This window comes from Mustela erminea, chromosome 2 (assembly GCF_009829155.1).
Source record: "Mustela erminea isolate mMusErm1 chromosome 2, mMusErm1.Pri, whole genome shotgun sequence".
NCBI classification, from domain to species: Eukaryota; Metazoa; Chordata; class Mammalia; order Carnivora; family Mustelidae; genus Mustela; species Mustela erminea.
The window spans coordinates 62708513-62723322 of NC_045615.1; the positions used below are offsets into that span (position 1 = coordinate 62708513).

General features: G+C 34.5%; 1 protein-coding gene across 3 annotated transcripts in view; it reads left to right on the forward strand.

The window, feature by feature from the left end:
- TET2 (tet methylcytosine dioxygenase 2) overlaps window positions 1-14810 on the forward strand; it is a 138490-nt gene that overhangs the window by 112756 nt on the left and 10924 nt on the right. For 2 of the 3 annotated variants that reach the window (XM_032333054.1, XM_032333053.1), the window contains 2 exons: window positions 8415-8565; window positions 10447-10536. In XM_032333054.1, coding sequence (XP_032188945.1) covers window positions 8415-8565; window positions 10447-10536 — 241 coding nt within the window. Of the gene's footprint in view, window positions 1-8414; window positions 8566-10446; window positions 10537-14810 lie in introns of those variants that run through there. The other variant, XM_032333055.1, reaches the window with a different exon arrangement.

Sequence of the window (14810 nt, forward strand, 5' to 3'; positions counted from 1 at the left end):
CTAAATAGAACAGAACCGCCCCCTTGATTTTGGGTGTATTTTAGTCTCTTAGAAGAAACTACCTCCCAAAATTTTAAAGAAAGCAGAACTTATGTGTACACAAAAATAAGGGTAAACATGATGAAGGGATGCAATATGACTGTAAAAATGAAATTTTTAAAAAAATTCTAAAAAGGAGTGATAAGTTGGGTGGGAAAAAAAAGAAAAAGAAAGTGGAGATAATTTGCTTAGGCTGGAGACTAGAATAATTTACTTAGGCTGGAGTGCTAGATTTAGGGTATATTTTGATCTATTAAAAGAAGTTGTTCCCAACCTTTTTCAGAAGAAAAAACCTTGTATGTGTACAAAAAATAAAATTAGATACAATGAAGGATAAAATATGACTATAATAATGAAGGTTTAAAAAGATTTTTTAAGGTATTGTTAAGATAAACTAGTTTAAAAAACATAAAAAGAAAGAGTAAAAGTTAAAAAATTAAGAAAAAAATTGTTTTAATTAATTAACTTCGCAAGACGAATGAATCATGGGGAGAAAGCCATGAATTCCATGCTTTGCTTTCCCCTCCTCTGGAATTCCACTGTTCTCCTTGATCAGTGAGCTTGATCTTCCCTGGATGTTCTTATTGATCTTCTGGGGGAGGGGCCTGTTGTAGTGATTCTCAAGTGTCTTTGCCTGAGGCAGAACTGCACTGCTCTTGCCAGGGGCCAAGCCATGTAATCTGCTCAGGTTTGCTCTCCAGAACTTTTGTTCCCTGAGCGCTTTCCATAGAGCTCTAGAGGATGGGAATGAAAATGGCAGCCTCCCAGTCTCCAGCCTGGAGAAGCCGAGAGCTCAGGGCCCCATTCCTTAGTACGCCCTTGGAGAAAAGCACTCAGTCATTCCCATCTCCTTGTTCTCCAGTCGCATTCCGAGCTCGCCCGGCCTGTGACCAAACTTTTCTGTCTCTGGCACACAGCCCCTTTTGGAGTCTCCAAACCCAGCAGATTCCTTCTGCTCTTCTGGTGGGTCTCCCCGGATCTGCCACTTGTTGGTCCTTGCTCAAAGAGCAGTGGTCTGACTATGCCTCGATCACAGTTTAAGGTAACCCCAAGCTGAGAGCTCACTCCTCAGCTCCGTCTCTATAGCTGGCTTCATTGCTCTAATAATACCGGGAAGCTCTGCTACACGCAGACACCCCCGATCCCTCTGTGACCTTGCAGAATCTGAGACCTCTGAGAGCTCTCCCTATGATAGCTCCATCCCCGCTGAGCCTCTGGAGCAATGTCCCTCAGTGGAGCAGACTTTTAAAAGTTCTGATTTTGTGCTCTGCTGCTCTGCCGCTTGCTGGGAGCCAACCCCTCCCCCAAAGTCTGTCTTCCCGTGGCTTTGGATTCACTTCTCCCCACATCTTACCTTTCAGAAAGTGGTTGATTTTCTGTTTCTAGAATTGCTGCTGCTCTTCTCTTCAATCACCTGTTGGATTTGTAGGTGTTCAGGATTGTTCGGTTTGATAACTATCTAACTAAACTGTGACCTGATGTCGGTCTGCTACTCCTCCGCCATCTTTACTCCTCCTTCAAGTGTCAATCTACAGTTGCCTTTAAATCAGATATAAAGAGTTAAAAACAATACACATATAAGGTCTTTTTGTTTAACTATGTATTTACTTTTACTGGTGCTCATCTTTTCATATGGATTCGAGTTACTATCCAGCATCCTTTGCTTTCAGTCCGAAGGACTTCATTTAGCATTTATTACAGAGCAGGCCTAAAACAATAAACACTCTCAGATTATTTATCAGGGCATACCTTAGTTTATTATTCACTCTTAAAGCATAGCTTTACTAAATACAGAATTTTTTAGTTGACAGTCTTATCGTCAGCTGACCTCCATTGTCAGCTGTTAATCGTACTCAAAAGAGTTTTTTGCTGCTTTCAAGATTCTTTCTCTTTGGCTGTCTGTTATAATTACTCTAGGTGTGGAGCACCTTTTTATGCTACTGGGAGTTATCTGAGCTTCTTGAATGTTCATCAAATTTGAGGAGTTTGGGCTTCATACTCTCTTACTCTTCCTCCTTTACTTTGGGGATGCTCATTATGAACATGTTGGTATGTTTGACTTTATCCCCACAGGTCTCTGAGGTTGTGTTATTTTTTTCTTCATTCTTTTTCTGTTTCTTGGAATGTATGATCTCAATTGACTTCAACTTCTCTCTCCACTGCTTTTTCTGTCCCTTCCTCATATCTACCATTGAATCCTTGTAATGGAGTTTTTTTTAAATTTCAGTGATTTTTACTTGTTAGTTCCAGAATTGCCACTTGTTTTATTATTATGTTTTCTACTTCTTATATCTCATCTATCTGAAAAGACATTGTTTTCATACTTTTAGTTCTTTAAGCATGACTTCCTTCAGTTCTTTAAACATACTTGAAATCATAACTCAAAGTCTTTGCTTAGTAGTCTGACACCTGGACTTCCTCACTGACAGCTTTCTTCCTGTGTATTAACCATACTTTGTTTTGTTGTATGTTTTATAATTGTTAGAATTATATAGTTAGTTACAAGGCTAGATTCTCTGCCCTACCCAGGATTTGTTATTGTTACTGGTACTGTTTGTTAGTTTAGTGACTCTTCTAAACTGTTTCAGTAAAATCTATATTTTTCTCATGAGCAGTTGCGGAAGTCTGTGCTTGGTTAGCTTAGTGGTCACCTAATGATTATACATAGATCCTTACTTAAAATCAGTAAGTCTCCCAGTCTTGGGCAAAGGATCTCTGTATGTATATTAGAGCGTGCCCTCAACAGTCAGCAAGGCAATTTACAATTCTGCCTTACCCCTTTACTCCCTGCTTGTGCAGAGCTTCAAAGTTAGCCAGTTTAGAGCTTATGTCTTTTGTGAGTGAGCATACAGCCTTAGGTATGTACATGGCTTTCTGGATTCCCAGGCACATGTCAGAACTTTTTAAAGCTTCCTACAGACATCTTATTTCCCATCTTTTAATTTTAAGCTTTTGAATAGCCTTTTTTTTTTTTTTTTTTTTAATAGCCACCTGTTATCTGCTACCTCAGGCAGCCACAGTGGTTAACAATTAACACCTCCTGACTCCAGGTCAGGTAAATGAAGACAGCTTTGCTAGTAAGGTCTTGTAGAGAACTATCAAATAGGTAAAATAATGATACTTTTCTGGGAATGGAGCATTAAAGGATATCTAGCCTAATTCTTCCCCTTCCAGTGGTCCCCAGGTTGCTGATTTTTACTATAAATGTGGGTTGTTGGTTTTGAAAGCTGTCATAGAGTTCTGGGAACAGTGGGAATAGGGCAAATGAAAACACTATGAAGCTTACTCTTCTAATTGAAATTCCATTGCTTTTCTTGAATAAATATTCCTGGAATGCTGCAAGTCGTTGTTAATTTGCAAGTTTCTGAAAAGTTAATTTTGACAGTATTTACCAGTCAGTATTGTAAGTGCTTTTATGGAGGAGTGAAATTTCAGAGATCCTTTTTCTGCCATTTTTGCTGACATCTCTAAAATGACAATTTCTAATTATAACATTCCTTCTGCATTTATTAGCTAGAGTTCTTTAAAGATTTTTTTCTTATAAACTGATTACCATTAAGTATAGTTTGTAAGCAAATTAATAGATAAATATATGGTACATATCTTGAGTTGTGAAATTTGAGAATGGGGATTTGGTATCTTAGTAATTACCCAAAATGACCAATTCGTCAATTCTTTCTTTTTGGTATCATTATTAACTTGGAGGTTTTAACCTATTTCCTTTTGATGAGAAGCGCTTTTAGAGGTCACTCTTTGTGCCAAGATATATTCATTACCACTGAGATATTGTTACTTTATGACATTTTCAGTGGCAGATATAGTAATTATTTTTTACAATTTTTTACAATTGGGGCTATTAAATCATGAGTTTATATTGTTATTTCCTACTTGTAATTAAGGTTATAGGATATCCACTTACCTTACATTGAAATTTTTTTGACATTAACAATAACTTCTTCATGTCACAATATACATAAATAATTTCAAAATACTACTCCTAAGATTGTGATGTTCACTGAGGTCAGAACAGCAGTATATAAACAAAACAATTTTAACAAAAAGAAAATATTTTTAAAGTATCAAACATAAGTCACAGAGCTGAAGAATAACTAAACTAAAAAATCCTCTAGAGGGGTTCAAGTGAATGAAAAAGAGTGAAGCTACTAGCTTAAGGAATTTATGGGACACCCTAAGAGGACCAATATACACAATATAAAGGTCCTAGAAGGAAACAAAAGAGAGAGGTGCAGAAAGCTTATTCAAGAAATAACAAACCAAAAAAATAAAAAAAATCTTGAAACAAAAATACCAAAATTTGTGGACTATAGCAAAAGCAGTTTTACAAGACTTCATAATAATAAATATCAACATTTTAAAAAAAAAAAGAAAGAAAATTTTCACATAAATAACCTAACTTTTTACCTCAAGGAACCTAATGAACGAACAAAGCCTAAAGTTAGCAGAAGGAAGGAAATAACAAGAATCAGAGTGGAAATAAATGAAATAGTGACTAAAAACACAATAGAAAAGATTAATAAAACTAAGCTACATTTTGAAAATATAAACAAAATAGTAAACCTTTTTACCAAGAAAAAAGGAGGACTCAAAGAAATACAACTACAAATGAAAGAGAAGGCATTTCAACAGGTACCACACAAATACAAAATGTTATAAGCAAATACTATGAACGATTGTACATCCACAGGTTGAACAACCTAGAGAAAGTGGCTAAATTCCTAGACACATTCAACTTACCAAGACTGAATCATGAAGAAATAGAAAATCTGAATAGACCAATTACTAGTAAGGAGATTGAGTCAGTAATCAAAAATCTCCCAACAAAGAAAAGCCTGGGATCAGATGGCTTTAGTGGTCATTTCTACCAAACATCTGAAGATGGATTAGCAATCCTTCTCAAACTCTTTCGAAAACTTGAAGAAAATGAATTATTTCCAAACTCATTTTACAAGGCCAGCATTATAATGATATCAAAGCCAGACAGACACTACAAAAAAAGAAAATTATCTGCCAGTATCCCTGATGAAAAGTTAAATGCAAAAACATTCAACATAGTATTAGCAAACCAAGTCCAATAGTACATTAAAAGGATCATATACTATAATCAAGTGGGATTTACTCCACAGTTGTAAGAATAGTTCAGTATTCCCAATCAATGCAATATTCCACATGAACAAAATTAAGCATAAAAATGGTATGATCATCCATGAAGTCCAGAAAAAAGTATATGACAAAGTTCAACATCCTTCCATAATAAAAACTGAGTATAGAAGGAAAGCACCTCAACATAATAAAGGCCATATATGAGTAAGCCACAGCTAACATCATTCTCAGTGATGAACAGCTCTCTAAGATCAAGAACAATACAAAAAAGGCCTACTCTCAAAACTTTCATTCGATATGTTATTTGACATACTAGATCGAACAATCAGGCAAGAAAATAAAATAACGGGGATCCAAATCAGGAAGGAAAAAAGAAAAGCTTTCACTATTTGCAGGTAACTTATATACAGAAAATTCTAAAGACTCCAAAAAGTGTTAGAACTAATAAACAAATTTAGTAAAGTTGCAGGATACATCCATATACAAAAATCAGTTGTGTTTCTATATACTAACAGTGAACTAACAGAGAAAGTAAGGAAATAATCCCATTTACAAAAGAAACAAAATACCTAGGAATAAATTTAAGCAAGGAGATGAAAAATCCATATACTGAAAACCACAAAAGATTGATGTCTCAAGAAAAGACTGATGAAAGAAAAAAAGACACAAATAAATGTAAAGATGGTCTATGTTCATGGACTGGAAGAATCAATATTGTTAACATTCCCACAGTACCCAAAGCAGTCTGCAAATTCAGTGCAATCCCTATCAAAATTCCAATGGCATTTTTCATGCTAATAGAAAAAAATAATCCTAAATTTATATGGAGTCACAAATGACCCCAATAGTCAAAGCAGTCTTGAGAACAAAAAACAAAGTTAGAGTCCTCATATTTTCTGATTTCAAACTATATCACAAAGCTATAGTAATTAAAATAACATGGTACTGACAACAAAACAAACAGATTAATGGAGCAAAATGCAGAACCAACAAATACATGTATGCAAATATGGTAAAAAAAAAAAATTCTAATAACCAAAACTATACAATGGGGGAAAGATCATTTCTTCAATAAATGGTATTGAGAAAAGAGGGATCTCACCTAAAAGAATGAAATCAGGCCTCTCTCACACTATACACAAAAATCAACTCAAAGTGGACTAAAGTTTTGAACACAAGACCTGAAACTAAAACTCCCAGAAAAAACATAGGGGTAAACTTCTTGGAATTGATCTTAACAATTATTTTTTTGCATTCCAAAAGCAAAGGCACCAAAAGCAAAATAAGCAGGACTACATCAAACCAAAAACTGAACAGTAGAGGAAACCATCAACAAAATGAAGAGGCAATCTACTGGATGGGAGAAAATATTTGCAAATAAAGTATCTAAAAGAGGTTAAAATCCCAAATACACAAGAAATCTATAAAACTCAATAGAGAAAAAAATTAGGTAAAGGGCCTAAGTAGACATTTTTATAGAGAATGCATGCAGATGGCAAACGGGTACATGAAAAGGTGCTCAACACCACTAATCATTGAGGAAATATAAATCAAAACCACAGTTGAGATATCTCCTATCACCTGACCCTGTTAGATTGTCTAATACCAAAAAGACAAGAATGTTAACATGAAAGTGGAGAAAAGAAAAATCCTATTAGAGCATAAACTGTTATAACTGCTATGGAAAATAGTATAGAGATTCCTCAAAAAGTTAGTAATAGAACTTCCATATGATCCAGCAATCCCACTTCTGAGTATATATCCAAAAGAAATGAAATCATTATCATTAGCATTATTCATAATAACCAAGGTGTAAAGACAACCTAGGTGTCCACCAGTGGTAAGTGGATAAAGAAAATGTGTTATGGAGGGAGAGGGGAAAAAAGTTTTTATTCAGCCTAAAAAGGGAGGTGGAATCTTGTCATTTGTAACAACATGGATGCACCTAGAGGACACTGTGCTAAGTGAAATAAGCCAGAGAAAGACAAATACTGCATGATTCCACTTTTACGTGGAATCAAAAAAAGAAACAAAAAAGTTGAACTCTGAAACAGTAGAGAAGGGATCGTGAGGGCACCTGAGTGGTCAGTCTGTTGAGTATCCGACTCTCGGTTTCTGTCAGGTTATGACCTCATGGGTCATGAAATTGAACCCCACATGGGGCTCTGCACACTCACCATGAAGTCTGCTTGGGATTGTTTCCCTCTTCCTCTCCCTACCTCCTGCCCCTCCCCCAACTTGTGTGCTCTTTCTCTTGCTCTTTCTCTCCAACAAATAAATCTTTAAAAAATAACCTAAAAAATAAGGTTGTTGGGAGACTTGGGGGTAAGGGAAATAGGGAAAGGTTTATAGAAGTGTACAATCTTGTATGTGCTGTGGTGAGTGCTGTGAAGTGTGTAAACCTGGCGATTCACAGACCTGTACCCCTGGGGCTAATAATACATTATATGTTTATAAAAAAATTTTAAAAAAAAGTGTACAATCTTTCATTATAAAATGAATAAGGAGGGGGTGCCTGGGTGGCTCAGTGGGTTAAAGCCTCTCTTTCAGCTCAGGTCATGATCCCAGGGTCCTGGGATCAAGCCACACATCGGACTCTGCTCAGCAGGGAGCCTGCTTCCTCCTCTCTCTGCCTGCCTCTGCCTACTTGTGATCTCCATCTGTCAAATAAATAAATAAAATCTTTTTAAAAAATAAAATAAAATGAATAAGGAGGGATGCCTTGGTGGCTCAGTCATTAAGCATCTCCCTTCAGCTCAGGTCAGGGTCCTGGGATAGAGCCCTGCATTGGGCTCCCTGCTCAGTGGGAAGCTTGATTCTCCCTCTCCCCCTGCTTGTAGTCCCTCTCTCTCTGTCTTCTCTCTGTATCAAATAAATAAATAAAATCTTAAATAAATAAAATGAATAAGGTCTATGGATTTAATATATAACATGGAGACTATAGTTGATAGTATATATTTGTTTCTTACTCTGGGTGTTACTTATTTGTGTTTTTTGGGGGGTTTTTTTGGTGAGCATTTGTAAGCTATAAAATTTCTATGTATTACGCTATAGTAAAAAGTTTGTTTAAATTGGTTTGTTTTAAAATGAGTTAAAATAGTTCTTTTCTGATGTGATTATGGCAAGCTTAAAATGAACTTCTGTTAAAACTAATTTGCACTCGTTTTTGCATGCAGACATCCCGAATACAAGATTGGTAGCCTAGAGAAATGTTCGATATCGTTATCTATGAACTTGGTCCTTTGATTCCTCAGGAGAACCTGTGCCTGTCAAGGGCTGGATCCTGAGACCTGTGGTGCCTCCTTTTCTTTTGGTTGTTCATGGAGCATGTACTACAATGGATGTAAGTTTGCCAGAAGCAAGATCCCAAGAAAATTTAAGCTGCTTGGGGATGACCCAAAAGAGGTTTGTTTACTTCTTGATATATAATCTCTTTGATTTTCATGGAGAATTGATGAGTACAGATGAAGTAAACAGTATAACATACTGTTAAATTCTCATTAACATAGAGAATTTCATCTCAGAGGTACATCAAAATTTTCGCTGAACTGTAGGTATACATTATATATTTGATAAAATTAGTATAATAATAACTATGTTTACCAAAGTAGTAAAGTCTGAACATAAACTACTCATACCTATGGCCTTTCGTACTTACCTTTTATGTTAACTGCAGAGTTTTAAGCAGCCATCACTATGGTATTAAAACCAAGTATTAACATTTCATTGTTAAAACTTCCATTTTTCTCAAACCTGAGTTGCAGAAGTCATGTTCATCACTATCCCATTCAATAAAGACCATTTCTCATCACATTGTCATACCGTGATATTTGATAAAGTTATCATAACGAATGCATTCAAGTAACTAAAACATATTTAGATGTTAATATAAAATTTTAATTGATATTATATATTTCTCAAAATATAACTTAAAAATGGATATCAATTTTAATAACTTTTGGGTATAGCTTCTAGTGTATGCTAATTGAATAATCAAAAAACCCCTGAATGCTTACCATTTAGATATGACCAAATTTTTAGTGACTCTGTGAACCTTATAATTTTTTCAAACTTTAAGTGTAATTGAAATACAGTCAAACTTTAAGTGCAATTGAAATACAGTTATACTATATATATTATTGATGTGTCCCTCTAAATGAACAATGTGCTAGTGTTATTATTTGTGACTATAATAGTAAGTGGAAATTTAGTAAAGTACAAAAACTCTTGAAATGATGATAAAATTTTTTTCACAGGATTGCATTTTTAATAAACTATAGTAAATGGGCTACATATCCCTCTTCATAAGAAGAAAATACAAACAATAAGCCTAATGAAGTGTAGCAGTTTTACATAGCTGATAAGCCACTTTAATTTTCCACACTGTGGAGCTTTTTTACTACTATTTTATAAATGTTTATCGCTTTTACTAGATTTAACATAAAGCAAATCCAACGGATAGCTAGGAACATCCTCCCTCAGGTAGGTAGGAGAGGTTGGCTTAGAAACCTCCTCATCTTCTAAATTATAAATAAGTATAACTCCTCCAGGTAGTTACATCTTCTACAGTTTTGGAGAAAAGAAAAATGTTACTGTGAAATGAGAACTTCTAAATATGAATGGAATAACTAGGTATTATCACCTACCATTTTACAAGTATCTTACCTAGAAAATCTTTCTTTTGTAGGGAGGAAGGAAGGAGTGTAACTGAACATTTCTCCTTTAAAGTAAATTTACAAAGTTCTGCATATAAACTCTCAACATTTCTAGTTCTGAGAGTTTTATCCATATGTGAAGCGTCTACTAACTTTTAGATCAGCGGAAAGATCTTCTCAAATTTTGAATGCTATTTTTATAAACATTTAAAAATATGAAGATTGAAAATAGATGAACCAAACAAATCCTTTCAATAGCTCATCTTCCATGGCAGCTGACTGGAGAAAGAGTGGAGAATGTGACCTCTTTAAAACCATATGGCTTTATTCTCCTTATCCCACTACTAGCATAGTCTTACATTTATAAAATGCCACATATCCACATGGGGAGTACAAAATTGATTAATATAAAACACCAAAGAGCTAGACATTCTAATAACACATACAAAAATAGATGATGTATGGTTTATACTTTTTATTTAGAAATAGTTGTGTTAAGGAACGTTATTTAATAAGAAAGACACTATTGTCATTTTGATCTAAGATGTAGTGAGAAAAATTTAACTGATAGCCTCTCTTACATATGGAAAGGATTTAGGATTTAATACATAGAATTATTCATTTTATACAGGAAGAGAAACTGGAGTCCCACTTACAAAACCTGTCCACTCTTATGGCACCAACATACAAGAAACTTGCACCTGATGCATATAATAATCAGGTAAGTTTATAAAAAAATCATTGACAATGACTGGAACAGTTTACTTATTATTGATGACCTACCTACTTCCAAAATTATTTTTGAAGCAATGATTTTCCTTTATTTTTCTAATTTTTCCTCTTCCCAATTAGAGAACCCACAGTGTTCTGTTTCTGGTACATAAGAATTATATCATCCAAAAGAGCATATTTTTGGTCTTTTAATCTGTAAAGATAATGAGCTTTTAAGTCTCACAAGCTGTTCTATCCACTAATCTTGTTTTCATATCTCTTCTGTAATCAGACTTTGGTGGTTAATTAAAATTATGTGGCGCAAACTATAGGTTCTAACCACCTATTAACTGTTTTCACATATATGTCTATATATATTAAGCTGTGAGTGTACTGCTTTGTAAGTGTACATAGAAATGTCCAAATATGTCAGATTTTGCTGGATTCTCTTCTTTTTAATTGGCCTTAGCTCCATGAACCAAGTAAAAACATCTTTTTCCTATTTTTTGGGTGTGTTGTAGACTGTACCTATTTGGAAGGCTGGGTGATTTGTTCAGAAATGCTCATGAAGGGGAAAAAAAAACTGTGAAGTCTTCCCTGTCATTATAACATCAACAACTGGAGCATTAAATGGATATAAGCTAGATACCATATTTAGTATATGTTATATATATTAAATATATATATATTTATGTTATAAACTAAATATTTAGTCACTGTGGACATAAAGGTAAGCAATATAAGGTTTCTGTCCTTAGAGGATACAGAGATATGTAAAATAGCAATTATAGAATAATATGATAACAGCTGGAATAGAGGTATGCACATTTCTGAAGGAACAAAAAAGTTCTCCCTAAAAGTAGAGAATTAAGAATTAAGGTCACAAATGGCCTTGGAGACCATATAAAAATGTTTGAACTTGACCCTGTACTTAAGAAGGCTACCATTGGGGCATTTTAAGTGTGTGTTGGGGGCAGAGGAGGGTGATTTAATTTATAAAGAACACTGCATCGAAAACTAATGATGTGCAATTGCAGGGTAGATCTATATTTAATTTCTTGAGGACTCTCCACACTTTTTCCCAAAGTGGCTGTACCAACTTACATTCCCACCAGCAGTGTAAGAGGATTCCCCTTTCTCCACATCCTCTCCAACACATATTGTTTACAGTCTTGTTAATTTTAGCCATTCTGACTGGTATAAGGTGGTATCTCAATGTGGTTTTGATTTGAATCTCCCTGATGGCTAGTGATGATAAACATTTTTTTCATGTGTCTGTTAGCCATTTGTATGTCTTCTTTGGAGAAGTGTCTGTTCATGTCTTTTGCCCATTCTTTGACATGATTATGTTTTGTGTGTGTTGACTTTGAGGAGTTCTTTATACATCTTGGATGTCAGCCCTTTGTCTATACTGTCATTTATAAATATCTTCTCCCATTCCGTGGGTTGCCTCTTTGTTTTGTTGACTGTTTCCTTTGCTGTGCAGAAGCTTTTGATCTTGATGAAGTCCCAAAAGTTCATTTTCACTTTTATTTCCTTTGTCTTTGGAGACATATCTTGAAAGAAGTTGCTGTGGCCTATGTTGAAGAGGTTACTGCCTATGTTCTCCTCTAGGATTCTGATGAATTCCTGCCTCATGTTGAGGTCTTTTATCCATTTCAAGTTTATCTTTGTGTATAGTGTAAGAGAATGGTTGAGTTTCATTCTTCTACACATAGCTGTCCAATTTTCCCAGCACCATTTACTGAAGAGACTGTCTTTTTCCCACTGTATATGTGTCTGTTTTTATCCCAGTGCCATGCTGTCTTGATGATCACAGCTTTGTAGTTAAAAAAAAAAAAAAAACTAATGATGTATTGTATGGTGACTGACATGACACAGTAAGAAAAAGAACTAATGAAGTACGATGTGGTGACATAACATAATACAAAAAAGCATAAAATAAATAAATAAATAAATACCCAATAAGCCAAATTAAAATACAATGTACGTTGGCATAAGATTAAATCGGAGAAGTAAGCTAGTGTAGTCATTGAGCAAGAGATGTTAAAGTCCTAAATTAAAGAGATGGCAGTAGTGATAGAATAAAGAAAATAAAATGTGTGAAATATTTGAGGTAGAACTTACAGAACTTAGTGACCGATTGGATTTGAGGATAAGCAAAAGGGAGAGGTTCAGGATTCACCAAATTTCTGGCTTGGACAGATGGTTCTATTTAGTATTTGGAGTCAATGAGGAAAAGTAAGTTTGGGGGCAAATAGGGGGAAATGATACATTTTATTTTGGACAACTATGTTTGACATAATTCTGGAATAATTGGATAGAAAATCAGGAGAAAAATCCAAACTAGCACTGTAGATTTGAGACTTATCAAAATGCAAGTAGTTGAAACTGAATACATAAGAGTGAATACAGTTTTTCAAAGTGGAGGTTATAAAGCGAAGGGGCTGCTGATGGCATTCTGGAACACATGGACATTTTAGGAGTGGAAGATGAGAAACCAGTAAAGTAAATGCTGGGGGTCGGCACAATATAGTAAAAGAAGTTAAAGATTTAAGGGAAAGAGAGAGACTGATAGATGGAGGAAAGCTGGAAGTGATGAAGGTAGCCAGAGAGGAGTACACAATAGCAGGGGGTACAGGGAAGTATGAAGAAGAGTGTGTTTAGCAAACAATTGTCATTTAATGACATTAAAGACTAATGGGATTAGATTAGTTTATGTAGCAGAGACAGATGGGGACACCAATACTAATTTAATGATTTGGCTACTCTTGTTTCAATTATGGACTTTTAACACTTTCCTCAAACCTGAACTCTTTCTTTTTTAAGTGGGAGCAAAAGAGGCAAATTAAATAATGATGATCTGTTTATAAAGTTGTTTCATGTCACAACTTAGATTTTTAGAAATGTGTATGTTGTCTATGAAAAATATTTTAAATGCTGTTAATAGTAGTTGGATTAATACTGTTATTTTACAACCTTATCTACTTTGGTAAGCATCACAGAAAAATATATGGGATGCTTTGGTACTGTTGTAAAATAATTGTGAGTGAGAAACACAATAGATCAAGCTATAAAAAGAAAATGAGTAAAGTCTATGTTGCTGGATTTCAAGTTTGACCATTTTCTGTTGAATAAATTTTTTTATAGGTGCTATTAATCAAATGGCTTTAGCAGGGAAAGAGGACAGAATAACAAAGCATTAATGTTCTTTTCACTCTGCTCCTTTTATTTTTATTATAGATGGTGTCATACACATGTGATTTTCTAAGCATTGATATTCCACCCAGTTACATTATGTTTGGAGTATTTTATGTATGACCTAAACCTAGAATATCCAAAATACAACAGTACCCCAAATTTTAGTTATAACAAGATGATTAGATATGACTCTTCACGTGTGTTTCAGTATTTGTATATGAATAAATGTACTGATAAATGGGCAAAGTTTCATTTAAGCAAGATGAATAAGCTCTAGAGATCTGCTTTGCAACATGTGTACCTACAGTCAACAGTAATGTATTGGACACTTTAACGATCGATCTCGTGTTATGCATTCTTACCATAAAATATAAATGTGTGCACATCATGGGATACTACTCAGCCATCAAAAAGAATGAAATCTTGCCATTTGCAGTGATGTGAATGGAGCTAGAGTAAAATAAGTAAAATAAGTCAGAGAAAGACAAACACCTTATGATTTCACTCATATATGGAATTGAAAAAACAAAATGGATAAACATATGGAAAGGAAAAAAAAAAGAGAGAAGCAAACCATAAGAGACTCTTAACTATAGAGAACAAACTGAGGGTTGATGGAAGGAGGTGGGTGGGCAGTGGACTGAATGGGTGATGGGTATTAAGGAGGGCACTTGCGATGAGCGCTGGATGTTACATGTAACATATGTTATATGTAAGTGATGAATCACTAAATTCTACTCCTGAAACCAATTTTACCATCTATGTTAACTACAATTTAAATAAAGGAAAAAAAAATTAAAATTTAAATACATACATATACATTAAAAAAAAATACGTAAAAAAATAGATGTAAGATCTACCTAAATTAAATCAGTCAATAGCTGTGAATGGATAAGGTGTTTTCTGTATTGCATGGTAGTTCCTATTAGTAATGCTCATCCATATGTTTTAATATGGTTTAGAGATCCAAAAAATAGCCTTGTGATCTTTCCACACAGTACAGGGGAAGACCTGTTAAATTTATGGATGCTGTCAAAACCTACCATTTGATTTTTATCTCCTCCCCCAACTGAATATATTATC